Below are 17,040 nucleotides of genomic sequence, written 5' to 3'. Positions count from 1 at the left end.
GAATTCATGATAAACCAGAATCTGAAATCATCAGGGTAAACCAGTCCTAGATAAATATTAGATTTAAGAACAAATTAAAAGGCAGTTGCATTTTATTCTAAGACAGAATGTGACCAACAGTTGTTCCATGAGTAATTTTTAAACATCTGAATATCAATGCATTTGTCTCTTTTCTTCTCTCTTTTCCCCCACCCTCCATTACTGAAGAAAGGTGAAGTGTTGCTCATACTTGACAAAAAGCCTGATGGTTGGTGGATGGCTAAAAATTCCAAAGGGGAGAGAGGCCTTGTTCCTAAAACCTATCTCATGGTTAGTATGCTTCCATCTTCTTCCTTTGTATTTGTACATCAGAAATATGATGAGTGAGATGTATAAAGCTACAGATGGTTAGCAAGGCATTTTTTCTCACTTCACAAAGATAAATTATATTGCTGTTAATTTTTTGTAAATGAAAGCAGAGCCCTTGAAACATGATGTCTGACATGTAAGGGCAGCTGTGAATACCTAGGAGTGCTATAGAGTAATTCATATTCAGAGCTTAAAGAATACTTTCAAAAGCTCCTTTTAACTTTATGTACCAAAGTTTTTGTGCCCCATGAGACTTATTTAGGTGCATACCTGGCATTTGTGCACTTAAATTGGGTAGATGTCTAATGAGAAAACATGATGCATAAATTTGCATTTAATTACCCCACTTGGGTAGATTGAGTCCTGTCCTGAAGTCTGATCCTTTGTATCTTGTTGCATTGCACTGGTTCTTCTCTCTTGTGAGAGACCCTTGCAGGGCCAAATCACAGAGCACATCAAGTAGCTATGGTTACTTTGTACTTCAAGGTTAAGGTGCCTTTTCCTCTCTGAGGAAGCTTGCTCTGGAAATGAGCTCTCTTGTTTACTATTTTAAGAGGCAAAAACTTGCTGCCATAAAAATTTTTAAATGACTGACTTTAGCTACAGAACCAAGGATAACATCATATTCTCTTGGTACCCTGTAGATGTCAGTCATTTTGTTCACTGACCATTAAAACCAGCTAAGCTCCTCTTCTAAGCTATTGAGACATCATGATGAGCGCTCATATTGTTTTTAAAGTCTGAACTATGAAGTAGGTAAAACACTTGACAACTTTAATCCTGAATTACAGGCATGCAATAAAGGAGTTGGCCGAGAGCCAAGTGAAGAGGAAAGTGAGGAAGACATAGAGGTGGTTGATGAAACAGCAGATAGAACCGAGATTAAAAAAAGGTAAAATGAGATTGCATTGGAGAAAATGAAGTGAAATGTAACCCCCCGCCCCTTGTCATCTTTATTTTTTTTAATGTGGGTGGTAAATTATTTGAAATGTAATACTTTGTTAGTTATGTTTCTCTTGGTCTGTAGCAATGGCTTTTTCAGTACAGGGGTAGCTGTATTTATTGTGTAGATTTCCAGTTTGAACTTTGCTTTAAACTTCCAGTCATTTCTTTCTTTACTATGTTTTTTTTTTGCTTTTTGATTTTTTGCCTCATGCAGCCAAAGAGTGGCTGCTGTCCCAGCTTCATAAACCACTCCACAGAGTGCAAAATAGTAATGTGTTTCCCAGCTACCTGTTGATGGGCACATCCACCTGATGTACTAGACTTCCACCATTCAGAGACAGATACATGTGTCTTATAGATATAGTAATTGTTCATTATGCATCCATATGTTGGCAATGCATTCATATTGTTTTGCTTTATATCCTTTTATTCCCCACCCTACCTGCAGAACAGATTCTCACTGGAGTGCTGTTAGAAAAGCTATCACAGAGGTGGGTATACCATATTTCTTGTAATATTACCTTAATGTTGTAATGTCAGTGTAATTTGTGACTACACTGTTTCTCTACAAAGCAAGTTCTGTCAGTGTGGTATAGCAAAATGGGAGATTGTGTGTAATCATCCATGAGGTCAGTCTAAGGATGTTTTGTGCTGAGAGGCCAAAATAGCTCTTAAGATAACTTAGGGGAACAGGTGACTGAATCCCAAGATTTGTGTGTTCTCCTTCGTGATTGGCTGCCCTGGGATTGGAAGTTAGGATAAGGACATAAGCTAGTTGGTGGTTAGTGAAAACTGCAGCAAATTTAGAAAAAAAACTGATCTTATGTTTTGAGCAGAATAATACCATTGATGTGTTAGCAACCATGGGAGCTGTTCCTGCAGGATTCCGACCATCAACTCTCTCCCAGCTCTTAGAAGAAGGTAAGATTTTCTTGCAGTAATTGCAGTGCAGGATTCATTATCATCTGTGATGAGTTTCTGGTCCAAATTACTTGTCTGTTAAGAAAAGTCTCTTTCATTTTAAATTATCTATGATTGGTTGCCCATACTGGTTGTATATGACTCAGTAGTGTGTAGGAGTCTTCTTAGTTTCTTTCTTTATTCATCTGGGGTGAAATCCTGGCCCCACTGAAGTTAATGGCAAAACTCCCTGTGACCTTGATGATTTCACCCCTGGAAGGGGAGAAATCTCCAAAGCAGTTCTTGTAGGCAGTGTAGGATAAGAATACTAAAAAGCCTTTTTTCCCCCTCCCCTGCCACAATTTCTGTAACCATAGCTTAATTGTGGACTTCATTTCTTTAAGAGGGCACTTGAAGAATGTTGATAGCAATGTTTTTTATTAATCGTACTTTTTGATTTCCTTTTGTCCTAAGAAATAAGATGGTCTGGGTAGAAAACACTGTGTTCCATAGATGGATGTTTCCTTGTGATGACGAAATCTATAACTAAATTGAATCTATGCCATTAGGAGAGATGGGTGAGGGAGTATAAACAATATAATAAAACATTAAAAGGTTGTTTTTCTAGGGAATCAGTTTCAAGCCAGTTACTTCATACAGCCTGAATTGACTCCTTCACAACTGGCTTTCAAAGACATAGTGTGGAGCCCTGAAAAAGACACTGTAAGTAATTTCTGTTGATAAAGCTCTGAACGCTATCACTTTCAGGATAGATGACCAGAGTCTTTAGATGAAGAGGTCCAGAGCCCACAAAACAAATATCATGTTATTAGTAAATATTGAAGTGAGATAAATGTTAACATTCTTCTGTGTCACTCCTGGGCATTCCAGGCAGTAGATATCATCTCATCCTACTAGCTGACAGACAGAACATCAAAAGAAACATGTGATGTCAGCCCCCAGATCAGAGCCAATTCCAGCTGAGCATACCTGTTGCTTTCCTGTCTTCCAGGTGAAACAGCTGTACAAGGCTGAACTAATCTTTTAGTTAGATCTTAAACTTTTGTCTGACATTGTGAAATCCCTCAGTTCAGTTAAATAGTTGTTTCTCACTGTGACGTTTTGGTTCATTTTCTAACATAACTTTGCAACATCATTTGAATATTGTAGTGGCAAAAATGTGTATAAGCCCGGCATTTAGAAGAGAGTAGCTCAGAAAATTGAAATGCCAGACTTCCTCCTGGGTCTTTGCTTATCTTGTTATCAATGGGAGAACCTACTGTTTGTCACATTAAATTAACTTGCATCTTCCACGTTATGGATGTGAATTACAATACAATGTCATTGCCGTAAGACAAAGAGATGATCTGTGCCAACCATTCCAGCTTATGTTGGATAGACAGGATGTTCTCAGCCCTGTGTCTTGTCTGAGGGTACATTATAGGACACAGACTCCTGGTACATGTTCAGGATGGATATGGAAGAGTGTTGAACTTTGGCCTGTATCTGGAGCGTGGGTCTGTGGACAAAACTGAAGGGTGAGTGGGATGGAGTTGGCGTATCCTGCCCGCTGTGGCATGGCGGTTAAGCTTCAGATGTTTGTAGTTATTAAAAACAATCTGTGTTGTGCAAATAAGTGGCCTGTGTCCAACCTTAACTGTAACTTGAGAGTGCTTTTTGCCTGGGCTTGTTAGATGGCTTTTTATAAAAATACTGTGTGATAACTTGATGGAGGTGAAATAGAGCTAGTCTCAAGCCAGACCCTGGTAGACCTGTGTTCAGAAAAGCACCATCACACTTAACATTAATTAGCACACTTGTTGTCTGAGCAGAACGGCCAAGAGCTGAATGGCATGGAGACTGACTTGTCCCCTAGAAGGGGTCTCTCCACAAAAGGGTTGAGATATTGCGGAAAAGCTTTGCTGTTGCCACTTGTGCTACACACATACACACACACAGAGACACTACTATATTTAGGAGGACCATGTAGATTTAATTCTCTCTTTTATTATTTTGTCCGATTCATAGATTCAGCCAAGACCAACTCGAGTGTCACTGATTTTAACTTTATGGAGTTGTAAAATGATTCCTCTTCCAGGAGTGAGCATACAGGTTCTCAGTAGACATGTTCGACTCTGTCTTTTTGATGGTAACAGGGTGAGTTGCTCTGATGCAATAAAACGTAACATTCCAGAAATAGTGAGGTTAAAACATGATATATTTAAGGGATTTCTGAATGGATTTAAAATGATCACATTTGGGCTGCCTCTTATGATGGGTAACATTTTCAAAAGTGCCTAAGTGATGGAGGAGGTTAAGTTCCATTTTTAAAAGTGACTGAAACATTTAGGAGACCGAGTCTCATTGAAAGTCAAGGGGACTTGGACTTCTAAATGCCTAAGTTACTTTTGAAAATGGGACTTAACTTCTAAGTCACCTAGATTCTTTTGAAAATTTTACCCTAGATCCCCAATTTCATTTAACCCATTTATGATGCTTTTTACACACAAGAAACAGATCTGCTGAGTAAGTGCTATTTTTTACAGTCACTTTTTGGAGTACAATTGTACTTTCATCTTAATTGCAGTTTACACACCTTTAAAAAAGTAATATGAAATGAAATATATAAACTGACTGTAACTGGGCCAATTTCAGATACTTTTTTTTTTTAAAGAGCTTTATGTAAACTCACATTATTTTAGTAAATAAATTTTCAGTACAAATTTGATTCTGTTTGTCTAAAAAGCACCAAGCATACTTATACCATTGTATAAATTATAGACAAAACATTAATTTCTTAAATCCAGATGAATAAAAATCTTATAATCCAGAGTTTCAAAATTCTGAAAACCTTTTATAATCTGTCACCAACCTCTGTGGATTCCTCAGAGTTCAGAGGACTCTCCTCATTCATTTCACCCCACTATTCTCACCCCCTACATCAAATCATGTATGTTCATGGCCAAGGGAATGTCCCACTGCACCTTCTGCAGCTGCTGCTAAATTGCTAGAGAGGCTGTGCTGTGCTTGGTGATTCTTCTTTCAGGGAATATGATTCCTCAGCAGTGCTCTTAACACGTCCTAGCTAAGAAGGGTGAAGGACAGACATGGTCTGATCCTGCATTGCAATGCAGAGTGCTGGACTAGCCTTGCATGATACTGTATTTTCTTAGAGCTACATCATTTTCCAGAAAACTAGTTTTTAATATTTTCCCCACCATAATTTCCTATCTCATTTTAGGTACTGAGTAACATTCATACAGTTAGAGCTACATGGCAACCTAAAAATCCCAAAACATGGACCTTCTCTCCACGGGTAGGTATATAGCATAGCAAATGGACTTGGCCAGTATGTGTGTGTATCTGCTAATTGTAATACAGCGTATTTAGATGTTGTCAGCTAATAGGCTCATCTCACTTTTAGTCTTCTTACATTTTCTTCATATATTGGAAAGGTAAAAATGGGACTAATTGTACTGTGCCTGAGGCATTTAGCCCTCAAAAGCATTAGCTCTGAGTGAAGGGATGTATCTTGCAAATACTTGCTATTGAGTATAGCACTTAGTACCCAGTAACCCTAAAGCACTCTGCTTGGGAATGTTTGCAGGATTGGGCCCTAACACAGGGTCTCTGTTGGCTCACTTAAGTCAAGACTGTTCCAATTTCTCTGGGCCCACAGATCTGACCCAATACATTTTCAGTTTGGGGGAAGTATGTGATGTTAATGATAATACCTAGCAGTCTCCACCCATAGATCTCAAAACCTACAAAATCACAGGTTTCAGAGTAACAGCCGTGTTAGTCTGTATTCGCAAAAAGAAAAGGAGGACTTGTGGCACCTTAGATCATCCGATGAAGTGAGCTGTAGCTCACGAAAGCTTATGCTCAAATAAATTGGTTAGTCTCTAAGGTGCCACAAGGAGTACATTGTAATTCCTGCATTGTAATGCATTGTAATTCCTGCTTTACCTGTGGAAAGACTGATGCGCGCAGATGAAGTGACATACCCAAGGTCACAAGTACAGTATAGCGAAGATACGGTAAATGTTGTAAGGCCCACAGCTGCACCACCTCAGAGTGGAACTGATAAGGTTTTATTAGCTAATCAGGACTGGGTTAGGTGTCTGCTTGGCAGAATTCCATTTTTTTTTCGGTTTCAACAATATTGATTTTTATTATTTTTATCAATTTTTAATTATTTTTATTTTTACAGTTGTGGAAAATTAAGGGAGGATAGTGTTGGGGTTAGGGAGGAGCCATTCAGCAGCAGGATGGCCTCCCCCATGGCTGAGGGCTTGTCCTTCTCTTCCCGGTCCTGACCAGGGGGTCTCTGCTCTGGCCGGCCAGGACCATACCCTCCCCCACACCTTGCATCTGCAGGGATTCATTGTCACCAGCTCTGTAGCCATGCAGCTCTGCAGTCACGGCTCTGCTCACTTATTCACTCATGTGACAGCAGGCAGCAGAGAGCCCTGTGTGTTGCTGTAGGGTCGGCGACATGCCATTCTTGCAGGCACAAGGTGCGCGGGGGAGGCCGTACTTGTGCTGTCTGTTGCCCATGGATAACTTTTTTTTGTCGATTTCAGTGTGAAGTTGAAATTGACATTTGACAACATCTGTCAGTTTAAATCGAATCCGGACAAATAAAGTTGTGTGTGTACCAAGGAAATGCTGTGAGGAACTGATGTTAGTTATTCAGCAGGTGGCACTCTGTGCTTGGATTCCGTATAAACTTGGACACGAGAATGTGTTATTAGGAATGGAAAGGAGGAGAATGCTGCTGTGAATAAACTTCCTTTGTATTTTCATTATCGTAGCTTATGACTGATAACCTGCCTTCAGCTGATGTTGTGTAGGATCACTGTACGCTGTCAAATTGCTGCTGTATGTTAACTCCAATGGTGGCTGTGTTTCTCTGGTGGGAAAAATCATCTCTTATTTGTAAAATGCTTTGAGAGCCGATTATTACTAAAGGAGTTACTTTTACAGATTAGCAGCATTTTATGGAAAAACAGAACAGTATTTTTGCCTTAAATTGAATCTTTTTAGTTAAAAGAAAATGATGAATAATGAGATTGAGTCTTTTATAGAAGATGCTAGAGTCAATGTATTCAGAGGTTTTTAAAAATTGGAATCTTGAAGATCTACACTCACATCTTATTTTTGTTTTAATTTATTAGGTAACAGGCATCTTACCCAGCTTGCTTGATGGTGACTGTTTTATCAGGTCCAATTCTTCATCTCCAGACATTGGTATATTATTTGAACTTGGCATCACTTATATTCGCAATGTAAGCATATAAAGATGGATACATTTTCAAAACTGAATGTTTTATTATTATTACTTCCAGAATCTCAACATCAAATAATTGTAGTACAATAGAAAACTTTGTTTTTTATTTTTCCTTGGATTTACTCAGTTTTTTAAAGTGATTTTTAGTGCTAGTCAAATGTTAGATTGACAGCAATGGAAACTGAAGTCCTATTTCTCCACAGAAAAGGTATAATATCCATCTCACCCCACCCACTACCATCTGTGGAGGAATAGAGAGGTAGTTTTTGATCCTTGTTTAGCGATCAGAACACTTTCTCTTTCTGATCACTGGTCATCAGAAAGTTTTACCTGTCCTGAAAACATTTTTATTGGTCTTCCAAAGATCTGACATTAATTGTGATTATTAAGGACCAATTTCTTGTCACTCTGGTTATCATCTTGCTTTCCCCATTGCCTTCCAATTTTGGCATGATTAATAGCTCATAATCAAATCATTCAAGAATAATCTTTTATATAATTTGAAAGCTGAAATTGCAAACTCTTTCAAAAATGTATAACGTACTGGTTTCTAGCTCCAGTGGTTACTGTCTGTCTGATTGGGTACTTATAAGGATTGAGACTAGAGGGTGATGTGCAGAGAACCAGTTATCAGAGGCATGAGCTCCCATGAACTCTGAGATATAAAAACAAATAATTACACTGCTGGAAAGCAGAGATTCCTAGCTTTCATTTCTGAAGGTTCATGAAATATTGGCTCTGAAGAATCACTTGTTCCTCTGTCTAGCAGTACTTTTTGCCATTGTTTCAGGGCAGAATATAACAAGTTCCACATTGGTCATATAGTCCTGCTCTGCTGAGTCACTACATTAACCATGATTCCCCACCCCTCTGTCCCCCTGTAGCCGGTATCATCTCATGGTCTAGGTCTAGGAGAATTGTATATATAAATAGACTAGCTCTGTGTCTTTTGATCATTGGCGGTCTGGAGGGACCTATTGGGGAATGATGGCCTTCATTATGCTATTTGTCTAGTCAGGATTTTATTAAGGATGTGTGGCTAGAATATGGTTGTATAAGGGCTAGAGTTTGTGCAAACACCCTATTGGTCTTAATAATACATAGCTCTTGTATAGCACTTTCCATCTGTTGATTTCAAAGCAAATTACAAAGAAGGTAGGGATCATTAGCTCCATTTTACATGTGGGGAAACTGAGGCACAGAGAGGCAAAGTGACTCCCTCAGGGTCACCCAGCAGGCCAGTGATGGAGCTGGGAATAGGACTCCTCCAGTGCTCTGTCCACCAAGTAACACTGCCTCCATTACAAGTAAAATATTCTAGTGTTTGTGGTCACTGATATCATAAAAGATGGTTGTTATAGATTGATAAGCTTTACTCAATTAATTTTTTTTCTCAGGGTATCATTAGAGGTTGTTTGGAGGCTTTGCAACTATGCATTTCCTTATTGAGGGCTTGTCCACATGGTGCAGCAAAGTATGCCAGAGGAGTGAGATTTGTGAAGTGCAGTAATGTGTTGTTTCAGAGTAACAGCTGTGTTAGTCTGTATTCGCAAAAAGAAAAGGAGTACTTGTGGCACCTTAGAGACTAACCAATTTATTTGAGCATAAGCTTTCGTGAGCTACAGCTCACTTCATCGGATGCATACTGTGGAAAATACAGAAGATGTTTGTTTTTATATACATAAATCATGAAAAAATGGGTGTTTATCACTACAAAAGGTTTTCTCTCCCCCCACCCCACTCTCCTGCTGGTAATAGCTTATGTAAAGTGATCGCTCTCCTTACAATGTGTATGATAATCAAGGTGGGTCATTTCCAGCACAAATCCAGGGTTTAACAAGAACGTCTGAGGAAATGGCCCACCTTGATTATCTCTAACCCTCACCCCCCCTCCCCTTCCTCAGATGTTCTTGTTAAACCCTGGATTTATGCTGGAAATGGCCCACCTTGATTATCATACACATTGTAAGGAGAGCGATCACTTTACATAAGCTATTACCAGCAGGAGAGTGGGGTGGAGGGAGAGAAAACCTTTTGTAGTGATAAACACCCATTTTTTCATGATTTGTGTGTATAAAAACAAACATCTTCTGTATTTTCCACAGTATGCATCCGATGAAGTGAGCTGTAGCTCACGAAAGCTGATGCTAAAATAAATTGGTTAGTCTCTAAGGTGCCACAAGTCCTCCTTTTCTTTTTTTAGTAATGTGTTGCACTCTACCCGCCCCATGTAGACCCTGCCAGTAAAAGGTACTTAGCTTGTGTTAAGCTAGTCATGTTAACCCAGTGTGCTTTGCTGGTGCTGTGTAGGCAAGTCTTTAATGTCTTGCTTTCTTTAGAATTAATCTTCTCTTTGAATTTCCTGGCTTTCTAAAGCTTGTTTTTTATAATTACAACATTTTTGTAAGGTTTTGACACTCTTAAAGTACTGTTATGAATTCTCAACCTCAACTCCAGTTTAACTAGTGGTGGTGGTTGTTTGTCTGGTAATGCAATTTCAAAGGCCTGTGGGTGAGTGGATTTGTTGTTTGTATTTTTTTAAGTTCACCGTAGACTAAGGGTAACTTTGGACACACAACTGGACAGATATTTTCATGTTGTGATAATAGCTGCACAATTGTCTAATTCCAGCCCAACCTTTATTTGAAAATCAGGCCCATAATCTCTATTTAACTTTTTGGTTGCTTGCAAACACATACATAACACACACAAGGTTAGGGCAAAAGACACTCAAAAATGTTGTGATCAATACTCAATCCCCTGAAATTTTCAAGGTATATTTACAAAGTTCTGGAACCTTGTATATTTTTAAGGGAGATCTTTTATCTGTGGTTCAACAAAATGTCATTCATCTCTTAAGTTTTCTATTTTTAGCTGGCTGAATAAGAAGTTTTATTCTTCTATTACTTTCTAGTCAACTGGTGAAAGAGGAGAGTTAAGCTGTGGTTGGACATTTCTAAAACTCTTCGACTCCAGTGGAATTCCAGTTTCTTCCAAGTAAGTGGGCTGTATTTTCTCTCAGAGTATGAAGATTCTTTTTTAAACTCATACTTTTGCTTGCATTTTTGATGTAAAAATTCTTGTTGCAGTTAGCAGTAGAGCTGGAATTTCACATGTATTAACTGTATGTATAAGGGCATATGTATTTAATTGCAGAAAAATTAATCAGATTTGGGATTCTAATATTCAGGTGATGCTGGAACTTCTAATCAGAATAGTTTTGTACTAATTATCCCACCCTTCAAAGGCTCAAAATTAAGTATCCAAAAACTGGAATCAGATTTCAGAGTAACAGCGTGTTAGTCTGTATTCGCAAATGCAAGTGTATTTTGCAAATCTTTGTTTACGGAATGATTGTTTTTTTATCTAGATTACTACAGAGATATTAGGTTAAGTGGGAAAAAATTAAAAATCCAATTTATTAATCCCCTTGACACTCAGTTTATATTTTTGCATTTCTCTTGGCCTAGACAGTGAAAATCAATTTAGTCACTTTAACTTTTTCATAGATCCATAGTCTATAAGGCCAGAAGGGACCACTCTGATCATCTAGTCCATAGAACTGCCCTGGATTAATTCCTGTTAGAACTAGAGAAATTGTTTTAGAAAAATATCCAGTCTTGATTTAAAAATGGTCAGTGATGGCAAATCCACACAACTCTTGGTAAGTTGTACCAATGGTTAATTAACCTCACTGTTAAAATTCTGCACCTTGTTTCCAGTCTGAGTTTGTCTAGCTTCAATTTCCAGCCTTTGGATCTTGTTAAATCTTTGTCTGCTGGACTGAAAAGACCATTATTAAATTTTTGTTCCCCATGCAGGTACTTATAAATTGTGATCAAGTCACTCATTATCATTCTCTTTGTTAAACTGAATAGATTGAGCTCCTATCATTATGTCTTTTGTTTACAGGTTTATGTCTAATATTCCAAAAGCTTATGCTTCAGGGCTTCAGACAGCCACCTATAGGGGTCAAGAAGGGATTATTCCCCCCTGCACGCCCCCCCACCCATGTATTCTGGGTTTTTTTGGTCTCCTTCCTATGAAGGATCAGAGATGGCCACAGCTGGAGATGGAACACTGGACAGGGTGTGCCATGGCTCTGAGGTGGCACGAAGCACTTCTCTCTCTCTCTCTCAATGCTTGGCTGGCTGGTTCTTGGTCACGTGCTCTGGGGCTAACTGATCACCATAAGTGGGGTTAGCGTAGGGGACCAGGGCATAGGCAATCAGGCTCAGCAGTCACAGCTGAGCTGGGATTCACACATCAAGGAATGTAGTTGGTGAGCAGGGGTTGGGGAATCGCTAAGGCTGGGTTCCATAAGCAGGAGTTGGGGTCAGAGTCAGTCTGGCGTTGCAGACTGGAGATCAGAGATAGCACCAGCTGGGGTCAGGAGGCAAGAGTCAGGGTCAATGTTGAGCTGGGGTCAGAGACTGGAGATCAGGAGATGAGGTGAGATCTGGAGTTGCAGCAGGCCAGAAGTCTGGGTGGGTTGCCCAGACAGCTTCCTGGGGCACCCTCCAGGGTTAAATAGTGCAATTGGCCAGTCAGAGGGCTGCAGAGTATTGTCACTCTGGGTCCCTTGGGCAGTACTTCCTGTGGCTCCTACTCCCCATGCTCCCTGGTTAGGGCTCTACATGGCCTCCCAGTAGCACTGTGGGAATGTTAGTGATCTCAGGCTCTGCAGACCTAGGTTCTAGTCTGTGGATCCTTACAGTCAGGAAGAAATTTTCCCCCAGGTCAGATTGGCAGTGACCTTGGAGTTTTATCGCCTTCCTCTGCAGAGTGTTGGTGTGGGTCATATGCCAGGATTATCGACATTTATCTAATTTAATCATTTTCGTGCCATTGCGGTGGCTTTGGTCCCTCCTATTCTCTGCCTGTGGCACATAGTGGTCTAGTCTCCTTTGGGCTGTAATACTTTGGTCTAATTTCAGTTGTTGGGTTTAGTGTGCGGGTGCTGGGTGGTGTTTAGTGGGCTGTGATATACTGGAGGTCAGATTAGAGGTCTGTGATATAAAGGAAGTCCCTTCTGGCCTTACGATCTAGGACTCTATATGGCATTTTTTCCAATCTAATCATTCTTGTGGCACTTTTCTGAGCCCTCTCCAGTTTATCAACATCATTATTGAACTGTGGGCGCCAGAACTGGGCACCGTATTCCAGCAGTGGTCACACCAGGGCCAAATACAGAGGTAAAACAACCTCTCTACTTCTACTTAAGAATCCCCTGTTTATGTATCCCAGGATGGCATTATCCCTTTGGCCCCAGCATCGCACCAGGAGCTCATGTTCAGCTGATTATCCACCATGACTCCCAAATCCTTTTCGGAATCACTGCTTCTCAGGATAGTTTAAGTATTGGTTTTATAACCTCACTGCACTCCAATGCCATGGCTAGTCCTCCTTACAAAGACAATAAATTATATCGATTTGAAATGTTAGCAATAAGTATGCAATAACTAGCAGTTTCTAAGAGTAAAACTGTGCAAACAGACACACCTCTGGGTTGCATTATCAACACCTGCACTTTCTGTCCTTCTCTCATATAGGTGCACATTCCTTTCTTCTCCTTCCAAAATGGTATCAACCCTAAAACGATAGGTGAGATGTGAAGTCATTTTGAGTTGGGGTTTTACTGCAGTATGAATATTGTTGCCCAGCATTCACAGCTGTAAACATACAGTTTGTTTCTTTCAGTACTTCAATAAAAAAGGCCAAGCAAGACAAAACTGACTAATCAAATTTAACAGCACTTTCAGACACTGACGTTCTTTTGGTTTTATACTCTGTGGGCTCATCCCAAGAAAGTGTCCTGTAGAGCATGCCTTTCTAGCCACATGTTCTTCTAGGTTGAGTCAAATTATGCCAAAAGACCCAACAGTGGAATAACTGAATGGAATGGGATTAGAACTGAAACTTGGGGTCATTTGTTACGTATCCACTCTGTCAGCAGCTTCTGAGATATCACACTTGCTAAATGGGTGTATAAAGTATAGTGACATATGCTGAGCTGTTTGAAATATGGCTCAGTCTAGCCTGACTCAAATCTAAAATGGTCCAAACCATTTAAAAAAAATCTTGCTTGTACATGTGCAGTTTCCTCCTGTGCATAATGAATGTTTTATTGGCTGATTGCATTGTTTGCTCTGTCTCCCATAAATGGTATATCTGCTTTGACAAATGGAGTAAAATAGGGTAGAAGATGAAATGAGCTTTGAAGAATAAAAAAGAAATCTAGTGTCTGCTCTGTCAATAATCCTTTTAACAATAAAAAGCATACAGCACAAGAGAAAACAGTTTTCTTCTCTTTCTTTTCTCTGTTGGTGATCCTTCCATAAGACTCATGTCCTGCCCTGCTGCTAATACAGTGCTGTAAATACAGAGTCTAGAATTTTGAAACTACATGTTTATCTTCAGGCTGAAAACTTTAAAGCTTTGATGGCTAAAGTTTGATTCATGAATTAATATTTAGATGCCTAAATTAAATATGGTTTCAGGAGATTCACTTTAGGCACCAAAGTCACTGTGGAGTTAGGAGCCTAACTTAAGTTATACAAATTTTAAAATTTCTCAAGTAGTAGTAGAAGTATCAAGTAGTAAGTGAGCAGAAATCTTGAGCCTGTTAAGTTACCAAATTTATTGAAACGTGAGAAATGTCAGAAAGTTGAGTCTAGAATTGTCCATTAGAAATGTCATCTCTGAATGATTGAGCAGTGTCAACACAATCAGTTTCACATTATTAAAGTGTATTTTTATAAATACCTTTTGGTTGCTGTTTGAATGAACAAATACAATTGACACAAGACGAAGACTGCGATTTGTGAATGTGTGAGTGAGACGAGACCTTTGTTCAGACTGCAGATATATAGGTTTTTGGGAAGGAAAACATGATGAATTTTTTGTTAATTTCATTTTAAACCACACTGTTGAAGTTGCATTTAAGAGAATTATTGCTAATATTTATTTTGAAATGTGGCTAATTTGTTACTGTAAAAGAGAAGCTTCAGGTTTGCTTCTTGAGTTTCAGCTGTTGTGAGTGATTAAGCAAAATCAGCTCCCATTAAAATATTAATAATAAAAACTGGATCTCTTTTCTTTAAAAATAAGAGAGATCTTTGCTTTATTTTCAGAGAAAAGTGATGCTGTTGTTTTCATTTCCCCCTGGTTATGTTTATTAAAGTATATTACTATTTATTTACAGGACATATGAGCTTCTTTTGAATGGTGGCACACCCTATGAGAGAGGTATTGAGGTGGACCCATCAATATCAAGAAGAGGTACAGTTTCACATGTACATTACATAAATGAAATGACACATAACAATTGGGTACTGTATTTTGCACCTTTGCATGCTTATATATCCTCTGAGGTTCTGAGTGTAGTGTGTAACAATGCTCGACATTCAGATTCCCTTGGCAAATTGCAGGGAGAGGATAAAGAGCAGGCATGAGCTCATAAACAGCTTTATTTTACAAACAATGAGGAAATTGACTTTTTTCTAAACTTGTTACTGATAGTCATTCATGACAATGTATTATCACCATTACCTATAGTATCTACAATTATGTCCTTCAAAGGGAGATAAGCAGGAAGAGACTTGTAATAAAACAAATATGTGGCAGGATGATGATAGTTTTTATTGCCACTTTTTTGTAATAACCTACATTATTCAGACTTGGCTTCAACTCACATCAGAATGAGGTTACCTCAGACAAATGGCAAACTTTTTCTTTTATAACATATCCTTCCAAATAAGCTATCCATGCCCTGATTATCTTAAATAGACCTTAGCAGTGGAGGGCACAACCCAGCTTCCATTAAATTATCCCTTTAAATAGTATCACAAATGAAGGGGCGGAGAGAGGTTGTTTGAGTGCTGGCTAGGAGCATTCTTCTGTTTATGTGTCTGAGTGAATTTGATCTTAACGTTGACCTAAACAATTATGACACCAGCCAATGTTACTCTTACCTTGTCTTAAGAGTTTCATGATTTTTAATAGTTGAGTTTTGTTTTTTTTGTTTTTTGTTTTAAAATGGATGCATACAATAGTGTATTGTTTCTTGAATTGCACTTAGCAGCCTTAAATAAGTTACTTGTTATGGTATATGTAGCGTGTGTGTGCATATCCTCCATTGCGGTAAATTAAATTTCACCGTAAGTGGTTCAAATGATGCACTGTCTATATTTTAACTAGGGGGTGCCCCCAGTGTTCCTCCTTCACTGTGATAAACCTATTTGCCAGAGGTGCTTGTTGTTGCAGGCCGTGGACAACCTTGGCCTCTCCCAACTCCCTCCAAACAAATGACCTGCTCTTCTCTCTCTTTGTTCTGTCTCATTTGCCCCTCCCCTTCTTACCATTGTTTCAAGGGTCGGATCAACAGGCTGAAAGAGCACATGTCTCTACTTTTACTGAAAAATCATACACTGGTGCCAAGCTTCCCTTCATAGATAAGCACTGACTTTGCTATGCATCTCTCAAGGCTACACATTATTTAAAACAAATCAGAAAAAAGAAAAAAGTTCTTTGGTACTTGCTGCCTAGATCATGAGGTTATGAGATGTTGACTTAAGAATTTGCTAATTTTAAATTATTTTTTTTCTTGGTTCAATATCAGAAAGGAAGTTTCCTGTTCATGCTTGAAAAGTGGACTTGGAAACTTAGCTTCACTTTGCCATGAGCATATTTAAATGTTCCTTTTCATTTTATAATACTCTAGCTTCAAAACATCTGATTTAATTTTTGATGTTTATTTCAACTGTTTATGTCTTAAGCAAGCAGTGGTGTTTTCCATCAGATGATAACACTAAAGAAACAGCCTCAACTTCTAGTGAAACTGAGATCATTAAGCACACGATCAAAAGGCATCCTGAAGTAAGTGTTCTACGTATGGAAAAATAAAGTGAAGATCTGTACATGATACTTTGGGTCAGTGGATCAATTCTAATTTAATGCATAACTTGCAAAAGTTGATCACCAAGTTTTGTCTGTGTTTTTTGTTTTAGAAAGCTCTCTATGTACTTACATAGCCTCAGTTACCATAGTATAAACACATATTCCACAAATGTTAATCAAACCATACAATTCATGAGTTGGGGAAGTGTTGTTATCAGGCAGATTGAGTGACTTCCCTGAGGTCACACAGGAAAACTGCCGGAACTGGAAACTGAAGCCAGCCTCTCGAGTCCTTGTCCACTGCCTTAAGTACAAGAGCATCCTTCCTCTTTATAGGTCCCCTAGTGGAGAGAGTGCTTACCCCAGAAGTGTAACCTCTGTAGAAAACAGTGACCACTGAGGCTATGTATGTTCCCCTCAAAGAACTGAATGTGTGGTACAGGGTTACATGATGATCATTGGCGGAGTCTCCTGCTAATGGAAGCAGGATCAGGAAGAACTCACAAGACCACTGCAAAGGATGAGAAAGCAAGGAAGTTAGCTCCCTTAAGATTCATTTCCTTAGCAACACTACAAATGTTGATAGTGACTTATCACATATTATTGGCCCACTGTGATTTTTCTCTCAAGACAAGATGTCCTTCCCTAGAACAGCT

At 39.0% G+C, this 17,040-nt stretch overlaps 1 protein-coding gene across 2 annotated transcripts in view; it reads left to right on the top strand.

The window, feature by feature from the left end:
• Nucleotides 1-17,040, top strand: part of NPHP1 (nephrocystin 1) — a 37,435-nt gene that overhangs the window by 8,386 nt on the left and 12,009 nt on the right. For both annotated transcript variants that reach the window (XM_084624671.1, XM_084624672.1), the window contains exons 6-16: nucleotides 208-309; nucleotides 1,140-1,240; nucleotides 1,742-1,784; nucleotides 2,130-2,214; nucleotides 2,822-2,916; nucleotides 4,222-4,350; nucleotides 5,435-5,509; nucleotides 7,374-7,484; nucleotides 10,401-10,483; nucleotides 14,691-14,767; nucleotides 16,264-16,363. In XM_084624671.1, coding sequence (XP_084480797.1) covers nucleotides 208-309; nucleotides 1,140-1,240; nucleotides 1,742-1,784; nucleotides 2,130-2,214; nucleotides 2,822-2,916; nucleotides 4,222-4,350; nucleotides 5,435-5,509; nucleotides 7,374-7,484; nucleotides 10,401-10,483; nucleotides 14,691-14,767; nucleotides 16,264-16,363 — 1,001 coding nt within the window. The remainder of the gene's footprint in view (nucleotides 1-207; nucleotides 310-1,139; nucleotides 1,241-1,741; nucleotides 1,785-2,129; nucleotides 2,215-2,821; nucleotides 2,917-4,221; nucleotides 4,351-5,434; nucleotides 5,510-7,373; nucleotides 7,485-10,400; nucleotides 10,484-14,690; nucleotides 14,768-16,263; nucleotides 16,364-17,040) is intronic.

This window comes from Lepidochelys olivacea (assembly GCF_965140295.1).
Source record: "Lepidochelys olivacea isolate rLepOli2 genome assembly, chromosome: 3".
NCBI classification, from domain to species: Eukaryota; Metazoa; Chordata; order Testudines; family Cheloniidae; genus Lepidochelys; species Lepidochelys olivacea.
The sequence above is the reverse complement of the archived record's forward strand: the minus strand, read 5'-3'. Positions and strand labels throughout refer to the sequence as shown.